The 15326-nt window shown below is 37.5% G+C and overlaps 1 protein-coding gene and 1 pseudogene across 2 annotated transcripts in view; both read right to left on the bottom strand.

The window, feature by feature from the left end:
* The window catches only part of LOC306663221 (transportin-1-like), a 572343-nt pseudogene that overhangs the window by 475781 nt on the left and 81236 nt on the right, over positions 1 to 15326 (bottom strand). The gene's annotated exons all lie outside the window — the stretch shown is intronic.
* Positions 8300 to 9232, bottom strand: LOC306663377 (olfactory receptor 14C36-like; the record flags this gene model as incomplete). Its single annotated transcript, XM_079143764.1, has 1 exon — positions 8300 to 9232. One exon carries the CDS (start codon positions 9230 to 9232, stop codon positions 8300 to 8302), a length of 933 nt encoding a protein of 310 aa, XP_078999890.1.

The raw sequence follows: 15326 nt of genomic DNA, 5'->3' as shown, positions 1-15326 counted from the left end.
AGTTCAATTGCTGGTACTAGTAAAAATGAAACATCAAACAACAACAACAAAAAACAAAACAACACCTCAAACAAAAAACCAACTCAGATCAAGGAAGGCACATTTTGACTTACAGGTTCTGAGTTTTAGTCCTCTGTCTTCTGAAAATTCCACAGCTTTGTGACCATGGTGTGGGCACATTGAGGAAGGACCCAGCAAAAGGAAGCTGCTCAGGAAGTGACTGCCAGGCAGCAAAGACAGGGAAGGGAAAGAGAATGCAAGGAAGATGGCTGCTTCCAGGGCTTGACCCCAGTGGGCACCTCCTCCAGCAATGCCCCCACATGCAGAAAGCTGCCACCTGGTCAATTCATTCTAACCAGGATGGACTGGTTAGGTTGTTTCTCTCAAAATCCAACCATTTTACCTTGGAAAATTCCTGCCCAAATGGAAGAACTTTGGGGAGACATCTCATATCCCGTCCACAATATTTCAATACCAGTCCTCCAAACTAGTCCATGTCACAAGGTGAAATGATTTTAATCCATCTACAAGGGTCACTAGTCTGAACAATTCAAACATTGCTTCAAAGTGCAAGTCCAAAATCTCACCTGAAACTGAAGGTAAACACTTGGCTGCGAGTCCCTGTATACATCAAAAGCAAGTTACTTACAGTCAATATCCACTGGCTTGGGGTAATCCTTCCCATAGCAAAAGGGAGCAATAGGGTCATTGAAAACATGGCATGGGCCTGAGGAAATGCAAAGCTCAGCTGAGAAAATACATCACTCAATTCCACCTGTAATTACTCCAAGAGCATCTAGGACCCTTGACTGTGAGGTGTTATTTCCAAAGGGTTGACAATTTATGCCTTTTTGACCTCACCAGTTGCAGAACACAGGAGCTGTCTTTTATGTTGGCTTTCTCTGCAGCCAGCAGTTTGCCCTGGGCGAAGTCCATGCTACGTGCACCCATTAATTCCTGGGGATTTCATTCCAACTTTGGCTTTATCCTCCCTGCTTCACATATCACCATGTCAGGGGCAGCCTGCTGGTCCTCAGACCCTGCTACAGTTTGTCTGGTCATCCAGGCCTTTCTTTGAAGTGACAGTGGAAGCCTTCATGACACCTTAATTTGAGCATCCTGCATTTCAGCAGAGTCAGCACCGCAATAGATGGAGCCAAATACAGCTGCCATCTCACACCATAGTTGGGTCCCTGAAATTCCTGCCATGGTGGTTTTTGACTGTCCACCTGGTTGAGCATGATAAAACAATTTCTTGCATCCCTTTGCATGCAGGGTGGCCCATGACACTTCTCAAGGGAATTTTCCCTATTACATCCTTAAGTATGCCATGGCTATGGTCTTGCACATTCCTTAGATGCCCTCTGGCTCTTTCCTAATGTTTCTGTGTGAAATCCTTATCATCTTTTTAGGTGCTGTCATCCTTTAAGAAACACACCTTCTTTGACCCCAGTTACTTGCTGCTGCGATTAAATAACCTGACCAGCAAAGCTGTAGAGAAGGAAAAGTTTATTTTCAGGTTCATGGTTTCAGATTCCTTAGTTCATAAAAGGATGACTCCATTTCTTGGGTTTTAAGGTGAGGCTGAACATCATGGTGGAACAGTGTAGAAAAGGGAAACAACTCACCTTGCTATTAAGAAGCAGAGTGAGTCCACAGGCCAGATACAAATGTATACATCAAGACCATGCCCCAGTTCCCACCTCCTCCAGACACATCCTACCATTTTAGTTACCACGCAGTTAATCCCTGTCAGGGGAATAATTCACTGATGGATTAAGAGTTTTTCAGCCCAATAATTTCTCCTCTGAATCCTCTTACATTGTCTCACATGTAAGCTTTTGGAGCACCTCACATTCACACCATAACAGATCCCTTTCAAATTCTGGTACATTCTGTTTTTAACTCTACTAATATAAACAACTGCTTTATTTTTTTTACAATGCTATATATCTATTATGCCGATACAAACATTCTGAAAATGTATAATACTTGGAAAATTCTGTTTGTTCTGACCTTAACTTGTCAGTCATGAATATTACCTTAAAACATTCTACAGAAAAAGTTACTATATATCCTCTTGGTTGCTAAACTTCCAACAAATTTCTAACCATGGGCTACTCTAAGACCTTTATCTTCTGCAGTTTTCATTCTACAAAAAACATAATCACAAAAGACTCCAAAAAGTATTCTTAAATATAGTTTCTTTAAAAGGATAGACCTAGTATTTCAGAAGAGCTCTCTTTCCAATAGATATCTTTCGCATGATTGAAATTACTATAAAATATCTTTCATTGATTATAACTAATACAGAAAGCAAATGTTTTTGCTACATTCTGCTGAAATTCCATACCACACTCACATACCTACAGAGTTTTGCATTATATGACACAGATGATAGATATCATGAAGTTCTTATATCAATATTTCATTTCTTCATATCCTTTGCTACCAGGACTTTTGATACAATATATCATAAAACACACATTAAGAATGCAACAGCTTTTATCAAATGGGATGCTTCTCAATACAACTGGTATTTGGTTTTGAGTTCTAATCCATCCCACTTATTATTCTTGATTTTACTTCTTGCACTTAGGAGTTTTGTTAAGAAATTCTGGTCCTAAGCCAACACATTTAATTGGGCTTAACTTCTGGATGGAGTCAAACTAAAAGGCTGCTTCCTAGTAAAGGAATCAATCAATAACATGAAAAGAGAGCCTACGGAATGGGAGCAATATTTAGTACATGCACCACAGAGAGAGCACTAATTTCCAGGATATATAAAAAACAAAAAAAAACTTAACAAAAAATCAAATAGTGCAACCAATGAATGGATGAAATAACTAAATAGATACTCCACAGAAGAAATACAATCAATCAACAAATACATGAAAATAATGTTCAACAACTGTTGTGATTAGAGAAATGCCAATCAAAACCACTCTAAGATATCATCTCATTCTACTCAGAATGTCAATAATCAAGAATATAAGCAATAATAAGTGTTGTGAAGATGTGGTTAAAGGGTACATTCATACATTGCTGGTGGGGATGCAAATTGCCAAAACCACTATGGAAAGCAGTATGGAGATTCCTCTGAGAATTTGGACTGAACCCACCATTTGACCTAGGTATGCCACTCCTCAATTTATACCAAAGCACCTGAAATCCGCATACTACAGTAGATGTCACAGCCACATGAATGTTAAACGCATCTCAATTCACAATGCCTAAATTATGGAACCATCCTAGATATCCTTCAACAAATGAACAAATAAAACTGTGATACACACACACACACACACACACACACACACACACACACAATGGAAATTTGCTCAGCCAGGAGGAAGAATGAAATTCTGGCATTTGCAGGTCAATGAATGGAGTTAAATAATGTCATGCTAATCAAAATGAATCAATTACAAAGAAAAATGCTGAATGTTTTCTCTGTTATGTAGATGCTCATCCATAATGGTGGGAGGGCTAAGGAAAAATGTAGGAAGTTTGGATTTGGCAGAGAGGAGTGATGGAGAAGAGCTGGTGTGGTGTGGGAAAGATAGTGGAATGAGACAGATGTTATTAACCTATGTACACATATGATTGCATAACCAATGTGATTCTGCATCATGCACAGCCAGAGGAATGAGAGGGTGTGCTCCATTTATGTACATCTAGTCAAAATGCAATCTGCTATCATGAAAACTAATTATAACAAATAAAATCTTACCATCATTCTCTCATTCCTCAACCCCACCCTCATATATATCATTCTTCACTTATCAGGGGAAACATTGGGCCTTTGGTTTTTTGGGCTTGGCTTATTTCACTTAGCATGATATTCTCCAGTTCCATCCAAAAAAGTCGGTGTTCATAATTTAATTCTTTCTAATGTTATGCATTAAATCTAACATTAATTTACCTAACTACCTTACCTCACGTGAAACTTTCAATATCACTCAATAGGATTCAGTAAGCTATAGTTTAGAGAAAATGTGGGTAAATGTGGAATTTGCCTCAGTTTCCCTAAGGGACTTTCTGCTCTAACATGAAACATTGGAACAGTGAGAACCAGAAGTCATGGCACAGTCAAGGGTGTGTGGCAATATTTTGATTCAGAGAGAACGGGTTGTGAAGTTATCTGGGGGTTGGGGAATTCTATGAGAGAAACAAGAAGACATGAGTACTGGAATGACTAATGCAATGTAAATGTTGCAGCATCTGGAACATGTCAGTGAATATCATGATGATAAGAAACCAGTGAATTTTTTATGAGGAGGTGGTAAGAACTAAAAAGCTGTCCCCATGACAAGGTTGGTGATGACATGCCTGATTTGTGAATATAAATCTTTAAGAATATTAGTTACAAAGTCAGAGGTTATAGGAAATGTAAACACAAAACTTAGTTTTTAAAATGTCATAGATGCCCCTATAAGATGTTGTTCAGATATCTAATGTCATTTGATTTTTTAAAATACCTTTTAATAGGCTCCTCCATGTTTGGAAGAGTTCCCTTTACTTTTGCCCCTTAGTGCTAGATAATCATGCTAGCAACCACAGATTAAATATGTCTATGTAGGAGGTTAGGAATTTGTTTTTAACTTTAGTATTCAGGTTTTGCTTTTAAACATCAAGCAGGCCACTTTCACCAGTCTTAAAGTAGGAGCACTGGGTTTTTACTTTAATGCCTATAACTTTGCAATATTTACATCTACCATTTAATTGGGGTCATTAGGAGTAATGGAAGTTAGCCCTACAATCTGTAAATTCTATAGGTGAAGGCCTAGTATCTTAAATTAACTCAGGTTTTTCTATTGAATGTTGTAATTTGTAAGGCACAAATAGACAACATTTATAAAGTTTACAAGGAAAGTAGAAAATTAAATTAACAAGAGTGAAAACACTTTATTTATAAATAAATTTATTTCATATAGTAGCTATGAATCAAAAAACATAATATTTGTAATCTCAAATCTTTATTTCAAACTTTAGTTTGAAGAACACCAGCTTAGTAAAGTGTTTTTTCTAAACCTTATATTTTAGAAGATTAATATACTTGGAAGATATGGAATATCTAGTATAGAAAGAAACCTGCAATAGCACCACAATCACACTCAAGTCTTTCAACTAACCAAGTTTAGCTTTTGAAGAAAAATTCAGGATCTATAGTGTAATGTAGCATTCAAAACTACCAATTGTTGTACAAACAGAGTGGTACAGATCCAAATTTCTTTATGGCCAGGATTTCTAAATAATAAAACTTAACAGACATGAGAAATTATTATGATAGAGAAAAACATATTAATATTTCCAGAAATCCTTGTTACTTCAACTCATAGAGGATTAAACTTTGATTCATATCAGTGCATTAATATTTGACCTTGGGAAGAACCCTTAAGTAACATCAACTAATTATGTTAATTAAATATAACCATTAAAGTTGCACACAAACTTTTTGAGATTCACTCTCCATAAGCTTTCTCTAATTTACTTAGATGTTCTGCAACTTTTGCTTTGTCACATGACTTTCACATCCAGAATCATTACATTTTTCATTTAATTTTCATACATATATGGGGAAGGTAGTTACCAGGGATTGAATTCAGGGGCACTCAGCCACTGAGCAATATCCTCAGTAATATTTTGTATTTTATTTAGAGACAGGGTTTCTCTGAGTTGCTTAGCACCTTACTTTTGGGGGGCTGACTTTGAATTCAAGATCCTTCTGCCTCACATTCCAGAGCCACTGGGATTACTGGCATGTGCCACAGCACATCACTTAAAATGTATATATATACTTTACCTAGAACTTTCTTATATCTCTTTCCTAGATGTTGTCACCTATTTAAGTTTACAGTTATAAACAATCATATATTAAATTTTTGAATTTAGAGAAATGAATCCCCTTTAATAGACAAAATACTTTGTTTTAATTGAGTCTACAATGAAGCACAACAAATATTTTTATACTCTTTGTATGTAGAATTACACTTGGTAAAATTCTTTGGGTATTCTTGTTTTTAGTGATGTCAGAGAAACATTTTCAATTTGTACTTTATGAAAACACATTTAATGTTTAAATATATTTCCTTCTGGAAATAATGAAGTCAAGAGAACTTCATTTTATATTCTGTCATTGATTTTTAATACTTTAACTTTGTAAATTAATCAGATACTTTTTTTATTTTTAAACAAACCAATAATGATTGATTCCATCTGTTAAATCTAATTTACTTGTTTCTAAAAGTAAAAATTCAGAGTATCAGACAATTGTAGTTAACAATATTAGCCATCACTTTCCTGTTGAAGAAAAATCTGAGAAACAATGAATCTTTAAACATTTTAGATATTTTATTGAGACCATTGTGTGACCACCTAAAAAAACTTACGAGTTAGTAATTTTAAAGATATCTTACTTTCATTTAGTTACTTAATTTAAATTGAAACTGTTTTTAAGATCATGTGAACAAAAATATATTTAAATTCATTTTATTTTAAATTTTCATTCATGAGCACTCATCTCTACGTCAATTTTGATACCATGTACAGGCTGTATGGACACAAGCACATATGTAGCCACAACACTAAAACACACAGGTGTGCACACATGCTTAACTCAGACAGGAAACAAAGATTTTATATCTTTTTGTAGGTAGATCTCCACAGGTGGGAGGCAACACTACAAATAGTATTGAAACCTCTATTAGATATAACCCACTAGGAATCAGAAAAGAGCCTATCTGACTTTATATCATGACTTAAATGCAGGACAGGCCTGTGCAGGTGGAAATGCCAGGTGCAAAGCCACTGTGGACACCTGAATGAAAGACTCAGGGGGACCTGGCCCTTGATGGCTGTCAGAGTTATTCCAACACCACCATGTCTATGCACCTTTAGGATTTTGTTAAAGGAAGTTTTCTAGTGTATTTGAGAGTCAAACCCTGAAAAATTGACCTCTGAACATAGAGCTGAAAAATTCTATAGTTAGATAAAATAAGACTAATCAGAAGAATATCATTTTAGGCATAAAGGATGAAATGTGAATTTATTATAAAACCATAAGCTTAAATATATAGAATTTTTTTCACAACAGGAGTTCTAAAGATACTACAGTCATAATTACTCTAGTAAAGGAAGCATGCAGAATCTTTTTATCAGATCAGAGTGTACCTTTTTTAAAAGTTTTTTTTTTTGTTATTTTTAGTTATATATATGACAGGAGAATGGATTTTGACATAGTGTACATGCATGGAGTATCACTTTGTATTTCTGTATTGTACATGCTGTGGAGTTACATGGGTCATGTATTCACATAAACATAGGAAGGTTATATCTGATTTATTCCACTGTACATTTTTATTTCCATTAGCCTCCCTATCTTTGTTCTCTTTTTGTTTAATCCAATGAACTATACCAATTGTCTGTAAAGTTAGTGGGAAACAGATGAAAGGAAGGCTGGTGTAAACCAAACTATCTTGATCTTTGTTATGTGTAGTAACACAATTAGTGAAATCACAATTAGTACATTGCACAAAATATCAATATTTGTCCATTTCTGAGATATTCATATTTCTGGTTAATAATACAATATTTTCCATTTCAAACCAGCACCAGCAATATAGGGGGCCCCTTAGCAACTTAGCAAGGTCTTCACTCTAAGTAAAACACAAAAAGGGCTGTGGATGTGCCCTTAGGTTAAATCCCTGGAAAAATAACAACCAAACAGCTAACAAATACAACAAAAAAACCACCACCACCACCAGAAACAGCAAAAGGTTGTCACAAGGCTATAGGGAACAAGGACATATAGATGTTTACTTTTTGAATTCCATTAAATTGAGAGAAATTAAAAGTTGACCTGGGTAAGACATTGAGGCCAGACAATTACAGTCCATTTTTCCATAATTATAATCCATGACATGTTAGTATACACATCAGAGAATAAAGATATGTGGGAGGAAAACTGTCCAAAACCTGTCCTGCAATCAGGGCAAATCATGGCCACCAGTGGGAACCAATATGGACCCAGGAATGTGGGGTGCGCTTCCCTAGTGGATGGATTTGACTGTCAGGACACAGGTTCTCTATTTCTTCCATGGACAAGGAGTGTCTTCTTATTTTATGGATTATCTTACAGAAATATTACTGTGATTCACTCTACATTTTTGGTTATAATTTCTTTGGGATTTGATTTTTATATATTTTAGTAGAAATTAAATTGACTCAAGTGAAGAAGATTGTATCACGTTATGAATCTCAATGAGGGAAATTAGGATAAAGCTCAAATGCATCTTTCTCATTTCCTGGAGAACAACTGTCTTTGTATTACTCTCCTCACAGCTTCCTTTACCTGTTTGTTCCTGAGACTGTAGATGAGAGGATTCAAGAAGGGAGGAACCATGGTGTAAAAGGCAGAGAGAAGCATGTCCTGGAGTGTGTCAGAGGATGCTGAAGGCCTCAGGTATACACCTATGCTGGAGCTGAGGAAGATGGACACCACGAGGATGTGAGGGGTGCAGGTGGAGAAGGCTTTGCCTGGAGCTTTGTTGGGAACTTTCATCACAGTAGAAAATATGCGAACATATGACATGATTATTATACCAAAGGAGCCACCACCAATTATTATTGTAGAGACAAGCAGAAGGACCATGTTGCTGGTGGTGTCAGAGCAGGAGAGCTTTAGCAGAGAGGGGACATCACAGAAGAACTGATGGACCACGTTTGAGTGGCAGAAGGACAGCCGGAATGTGTTTCCAGTGTGCACACCTGCATACACCAGGCCACTGAGCAGGGAAGCCAGGGTCATGCGGACACATAACTGAGGGTTCATGATGATGGGGTACTGGAGAGGATGGCAGATGGCCACATAGCGGTCCCAGGCCATGATGGAGAGAAAAAGAAGTTCATCACATGCACAAAAAACAACCATGAAGATCTGTGTTGCACAGCCAGACACTGAAATGGCCCCATTTCCAGTGAGAGAGTTGGCACAGGCATTGGGGACAGTGATGGAAATGAAGCACATGTCCAAGATGGACAGGTTCCTGAGGAAGAAGTACATGGGTGTGTGCAGGTTGTGGTCAGCAGTTGTGACAGTGACGATCAGAAGATTCCCTAACAAGGTACCTAGGTATGTCAGTGGAAATACTGTGAAATAGAGGAAACTCATATTCCAACCATCAGGCGAACTCAGGAGGAGAAATTCAGTTACCATGGTGGAATTGGCCATTTACAGGGAATTCTGGTTGTCTCAGAAGGTAAAGTGATAAGAGAGATGAAGCAAAGCATGATTAATGCAAATACTTTACATATTCATGTCCAATGTATTTGTTTGCATTTTGCAGTTACTTTCCCTGCAGAGGAAAGGTCATTCTTGGTTTCCTGATTTTTTAAATTGTTTCTAAGCAGATTGCACCTCTCAGTGCAGGTGTGGAGGTCTCCAGCCCAGGGTCTGGGTGTGCACTGCAGGGCTTGTCCTCAGCTCCCCCATCATGCCTCCCTTGACCTCCTAAGACTCTCATGCAGGGCACTTACAGGGGTTGCTCACATCCTCTCCTGCAAGGTCACTTATCCTACAGTGTGTTCTTTAATGATTCATAAAATAGTCGCCCTCATTCTCTTCCATAAATGCAATTCAACCCTATTTTGCCATTGTATAAAAATAGAAATTATAACTAATAATTTGAATTGCAGTCAATGTTTAATTTATGTAGGAATCTATCTATATAGTTGGAGAATTTATTACCAGAACAGGAATAAATCCTCATGAGTAATGAGGAAACCATCTACAGAATTCAAACTTTCCCATTCCAGGCCCACAAGTCCAGTGCTGTGGTAATCTGAGGTCACCTGACTGTACATGGTCTCCCCTCAGTTCCCTACTGTCCCTGCTGATCCCCAGGACCTGGGTGGTGCTGTCTCATGGCCACACATCCTCAGCCAGGCCAGTTGCAGCCCCCACTGTGTCTCTATTTTCTTCTCCTACAGATTTGTGTAAGGTGTAAAGCCACCTGCTTCCAGCCCAGCTGACATTCTCCTAAACTTTTAATTTTTACCTTAATATATTTTTATTCTGTGTTCAGCACCATGAAACCTAATATTCCACTGTCTATGCAATCATTTGTCCTCTTTTCTTTTCTTTTTTTTTTTTTTTGTTTTTTTTTTTTTGCAATGCTGGGGATAGAACCCAGGGCCTCATGCTTGCAAGGCAAGCATTCTACTACCTGAGACATATCCCCAGCCTGTCTTTTTCTTTTTGAGACCATCCAGAATATTCCTTCCTTCTCAATGTCATAATTACACAAAAAGATACTGAGTGTTTACACTGAAAGGAGGATTTTACTCATAGTTATAACAGTTCTGCAGCAGCTCAGATCAGTTCACTCCTGAGTCACCGACATCATCATTTCCTGTGCCCTCTGGAAACCTGTTTCCTCCTCAACACCTTGATAAGTTAACCACACATGCCCTTAGAAAAGTGATCCTCATGAACCTCTCTGGGCTCCTCTGGAAAAATGTGTGTCCCTCTGTGATACGTGTAAGTGTCAACACAGGGAATTTGGTGTTAATTTTTCAGTGAGTGTGAAATTCAAGTGGTTCCTATGCAGTCTACTTGCAGTCTTTGTCTCCCTATCTCCTTTCCTTTTTGGCACAAACCTGAAGCTCATTGTTGAGTGTCTTTCTTGTCCATAGCACACACCTGGAACTTGCTGACAGAGGCCTTTTTTACTGTGACAAGATGATTTAAATTTCTCCATTAATATAAAGTGGGATTTAGAAGAGAGTAAAATGCAACTTTTCCTCTGGATACTGCTTTACAGTCTCAATTTTTTCAATCTTCTATAATGTTAAAAATCAGCATGGTCTACAGCTATTCACTAAATAGGTATGTATTGATCTCTCAAATCTCTGGTGCAAGTTCCTTGATTTGGCACCTTGTATCATTCATATTTTTATCATTCTAGGAGCATGTGCATGACTTCCTAAACAGTGGTTAATGAACAAATGCCTGGTGGCTTGTTGACTGAATATTCACCAGTACTAACTTTCTTTACTGATTGACAGATGAAGAGCTCCCAAGCAGACTCTACCCTTGGGGTGCAGGGTTAGGCAAGCCCTGGACCCCTGTACATTTGTAAGGCAATGTGTCTTTTCAGTAGTCACTCAACAAATGTTACTGTTGATATAAATATGGTTACAGTGTTTCAGAAGGTGAAGTTTTGGAAAAAAGAAAAATATTTGTTTTTTAAAATAATTTGATTACCTTTGGAGGTAACATACAATAGGTAAGAGTTTAAATACATAATATGAATTTTGAAGTTGATGAGTAATGACACAAATCCATATTAAAAGCTTTACAGCTTTTCAGCCTTCTATACTGACCTCCAGACATGTCAGGGGTCCTTATTTACCACCCCTAGACATTTATGTCAAATATAAAATGGAAAAATAAATATGTGTTTGGGTTCTGGAGGCTAGCATAGAACTACATAGACATTTTGTTGTTTTCCAGTTTTTGTATGCTAAACCATGTATTGCTTTGTTTCTCCAAGAGAATTTCATCAATTCTCCAGTAAATGTAGTTGCATTCCATGAATGTAATTAATTTCCTTTGTGGCTTATGTAATTAATTACAATTTGAAAAATTGTTCTATTTGACTTTTTACATGAATCAGTCTTATAGGCATCTTCAGATTATGGATATGATGTCTTGATATGAATCACCACCTGATTTCATTGGTCCTCAGAATATTCTTGAAGATCTTCAAAATATGATTACTTTGTGAACCTAGTTTTTCCTAATAAGGGATAAGCTTTAGTTTCTGTAGTTTGACCTCAATAACTTTAGAGTAGTCAGAACTACATTCTTCTTTAAGGGGTGAAAATTCCTTTTCGAAAATTTCTTCCTAAAATACTGAGATGGGGGGTAAAGAAAACAAAGCTTAGTATGAGGTTCAGAAAATGAAGCAGTAGAAGTTACCATATGTTTAATACCAAAAGTATGAGGAGGAAGTGTCCAAGTCCTTTCTTCTATAAGTGGGACCAGCTGGGAGGTTTCATTTTGTAGCTTCTCTTAAAAGTGCTTAATATAAGGAAATGTATGGCAAAGAGATTGCATTTAAAAATCCAAAGAATTGCTTGGGTTGATCGTATAGAGGAAAAAGATCAGTGAGAGGGATGTGGGAAAGGAAAAATAACAGAAAGAGACAGACATCATTACCCTGTGTACATGTATGATTACAAAATTGGTATGACTCTACTTCATGTACAACCAGAGAAACAACAGTTGTACCCCATTTTTGTACAATGAATCAAAATAAATAACTAAAAAAAGACACAGAATGAATGAGCTAAATTGCATTTTTCCCTATTATTGATTTTGACGTAATGTTATTGATCAATCATTGAGGAATGCTTAAGGGAACTTTTTAAAATCCTGACCTTCATAATGAGTTTTCAAAGACTGTATAAGCCTATTTTTAAATTTTTACCAATAGACACACTGCCCCATATTTACACCTAATATATTTTAATAAAAATGTGAAAAATTATTTAAAGAGAACATAATTGTGATAAGGACTAAAAGATGAGATTGATGAATTCAAAGTGCTTCACTGAAAATTATATATAATATTAGATGCTTTTTTACTAAAGCTACTGAAGACTAAGCAGGTATGTCATTTGCTGAATGAATTAGTACCCATCTACCTGTCACCTGCCAGTTATTTGATAATTTGTCCTTCTTGCCTTAATCTGAATGAAATATGTCTTCTCACAAATCATAGGAGAAAAGTTTGTCCATTTTCACAGTGTGTGGTAACTAAAAGTAATTTGAAATGACTAATTTTAACCCATAATAGGCAGCATGAAGAACCATCACATGTGTTACTTGCAACACACTCTAGTGACATTACTCTTGAACCACTAGGAATCAGCAAATACTACTGTTTTCACAAGACATCCCTGTGCCTGTTATTCTTGCAGAATTAACCAATCAATTCCTGGGCTAGCTGAATATCAGGATGGGATTGCAGTTTTCTAAGCAGAATAAAAATTAGGCATCACATGCTTTGAACTCTTGCGGCCAAATACTCACAATGGAGTGCTGCCTGTTCTCCACATGGGAGCAGAACTGAGTATCTTCTTGGCATCTCCCATCAACTGTGTCTGCAGGCAGTTGGATGTGTCCAGCCAGCCCACTGCCATGTGAAATGTGGGCAGCTCAGTCACCTCTGCTTTATGTGAACTTGGTGCATTGCCAGAGGGAGAATGGTCTCTGGGAGCTTGGAGCTCAGCCTGCAGAGACAGCAGGAGACCTGAACACACTGCCAGGTAGCAGCATCTCCAGAGCCCAGGATAGTGGACCTGGCCACCTTCCAGGATGGACAGTGGATGACACAGTGTGACTCCCCTTTTGGGAATCACCCTAAGTCATTACTGAGAAATGTGTGACCCTGAGGGGAGAAAGATGTTCTAACTACTGTGTTTTCATCCTGTCTCTTTCACCTCAGTGTGAGTAAGGGGTGCTTATGGGGATCAGGTGACTTTAGGTGTGGTGAGCAACTCTCGCTCACTTACCAACCTGCAAGTGGGAAACAGCTAACACTCTCTGCATTTCTGAGGCAAAGTTTCTTATTTGAGACAAAATCCACATGACAAGAAATTAAACTTTGTAAGAGTTCATTGTTATGAATTCAATAATATTTACCACTTTACAAAGTTGTAGAACTTCCAACTCTATCTTGTTCCCAAATACTTTAATTACTTCAGATGAACCATCTAATCTATTACACATGCTGTCCCTACTATCCCTACTGCAGCCACTAGAAAACTCTAAGTATATTCTGTATCTCTGAATTTACATATTTGTGAAATTTCATATGAATGAAATAATTCAACATAGGATCTTTCTTCTGACTTGACTTAGAAGTCAATATAAATCCACCTCATAAAATGTATCACTAGTTCATTCCTTACTGATGAATGACATTCCATTATAAGAATATGCCAAAACTATTTTAATCAACACATCCAATTTCAGATGTTAATATAATTTTCATACTGTTAATATAATGGGACTAATTCAATGGTTATATGTGTTTCCATTTTTGATATCTCTGGTGTACACTCTGTACTCTGTATGATTATGATGAATATTTGTGCCAGTCAGATTTTCATATCTGTGTTCAAAATACCTAGTTTAAAGGCCCACAATAAACAATTACCAATTCAGTTGAGGTAAATCATATTTTGTCTCATGGGTGCAGAGGCTCAGTCTATCTTTGGCCAATTTCAAGATTTTTACCCATTTTGTGGGAACACTGAGGAAGGACCCAGCAGAGTGAAGCTGCTCAGGATATAACTACCAGGAAGCAAAGACCAGGAATGGGAAAGGGGATGGAAGGGCAATCAATGCTTCCAGGGCTTAACCCCAGTGGCCCATCTCCACCGTCAATGCCCTCACACACCTAAAGCTCCCACCCAGTCAATTCATTCAAACCAGGATGGACTGAATAGGTTCTAGCTCTCACAATCCAGTCATTTCCCAATTCAAAAATTGCTGCCCATGCATAGTAACTTTTGGGAGACATCTCACATCCCACCCATAATATTTCACCACTGGTCCTGGAAATCTCATGTCAATTGCACATTGTAAAATAAATTTAGTCCATCTCCAAGCATCCCATGGTCTTCACAATTCCAACTTTGCCCAAAAGTACAAGTCCAAAATCTCACCTGAAACTGAAGGTGAACTCTTAGCTGTGAGCCTCAATAAAAATCAAAAGCAAGTTATATATATCCGATGTCCACTGGTAAAATGTAAACATTCCCATTACATAAGGGATTGATAGGGCCATGGAAAGAATGGATGGGACCAGAGGAAAGCAAAACCAGTTGAGCAAACATAACTCCACCTGTAATTCCTCATGTTCTATACAGGACCCTTGACTGAAAAGTGTTCTTTCCAAAGGGCTTGGGAACTCCTCCTCTTTTGAACTTTCCATTTGTAGATCCCAGGGTTTCTCTTCCTTTAGCTCTCTCTGCTAACAGCAGCTTTTCTTGGGAGACAGTTAATGCTACAGGTAATTATTGATTTCTGGGAATTCCATTCCAACTTTGCTTCACTAATCACCATGTCATGGGTAGCCTGCAGGGCCTCAGGCTATGCTACAGTTTCCTTGGATTAACTGGCATTTCTTTGAAATGATGTTAGAAGGCATTAGGACCTGTTCACTTGAGTACCCTGCTTTCCTGCAGAGCCAGCACCACATAACTGATGCTAAGTCTGTAAGCAGCTTAGACCATAGTGGGGTCCCTGAAAT

The sequence above is a fragment of the Sciurus vulgaris genome, assembly GCF_902686455.1.
Source record: "Sciurus vulgaris genome assembly, chromosome: 6".
Taxonomy (NCBI): Eukaryota; Metazoa; Chordata; class Mammalia; order Rodentia; family Sciuridae; genus Sciurus; species Sciurus vulgaris.
This window is presented reverse-complemented; position numbering and strand designations above follow the sequence as displayed.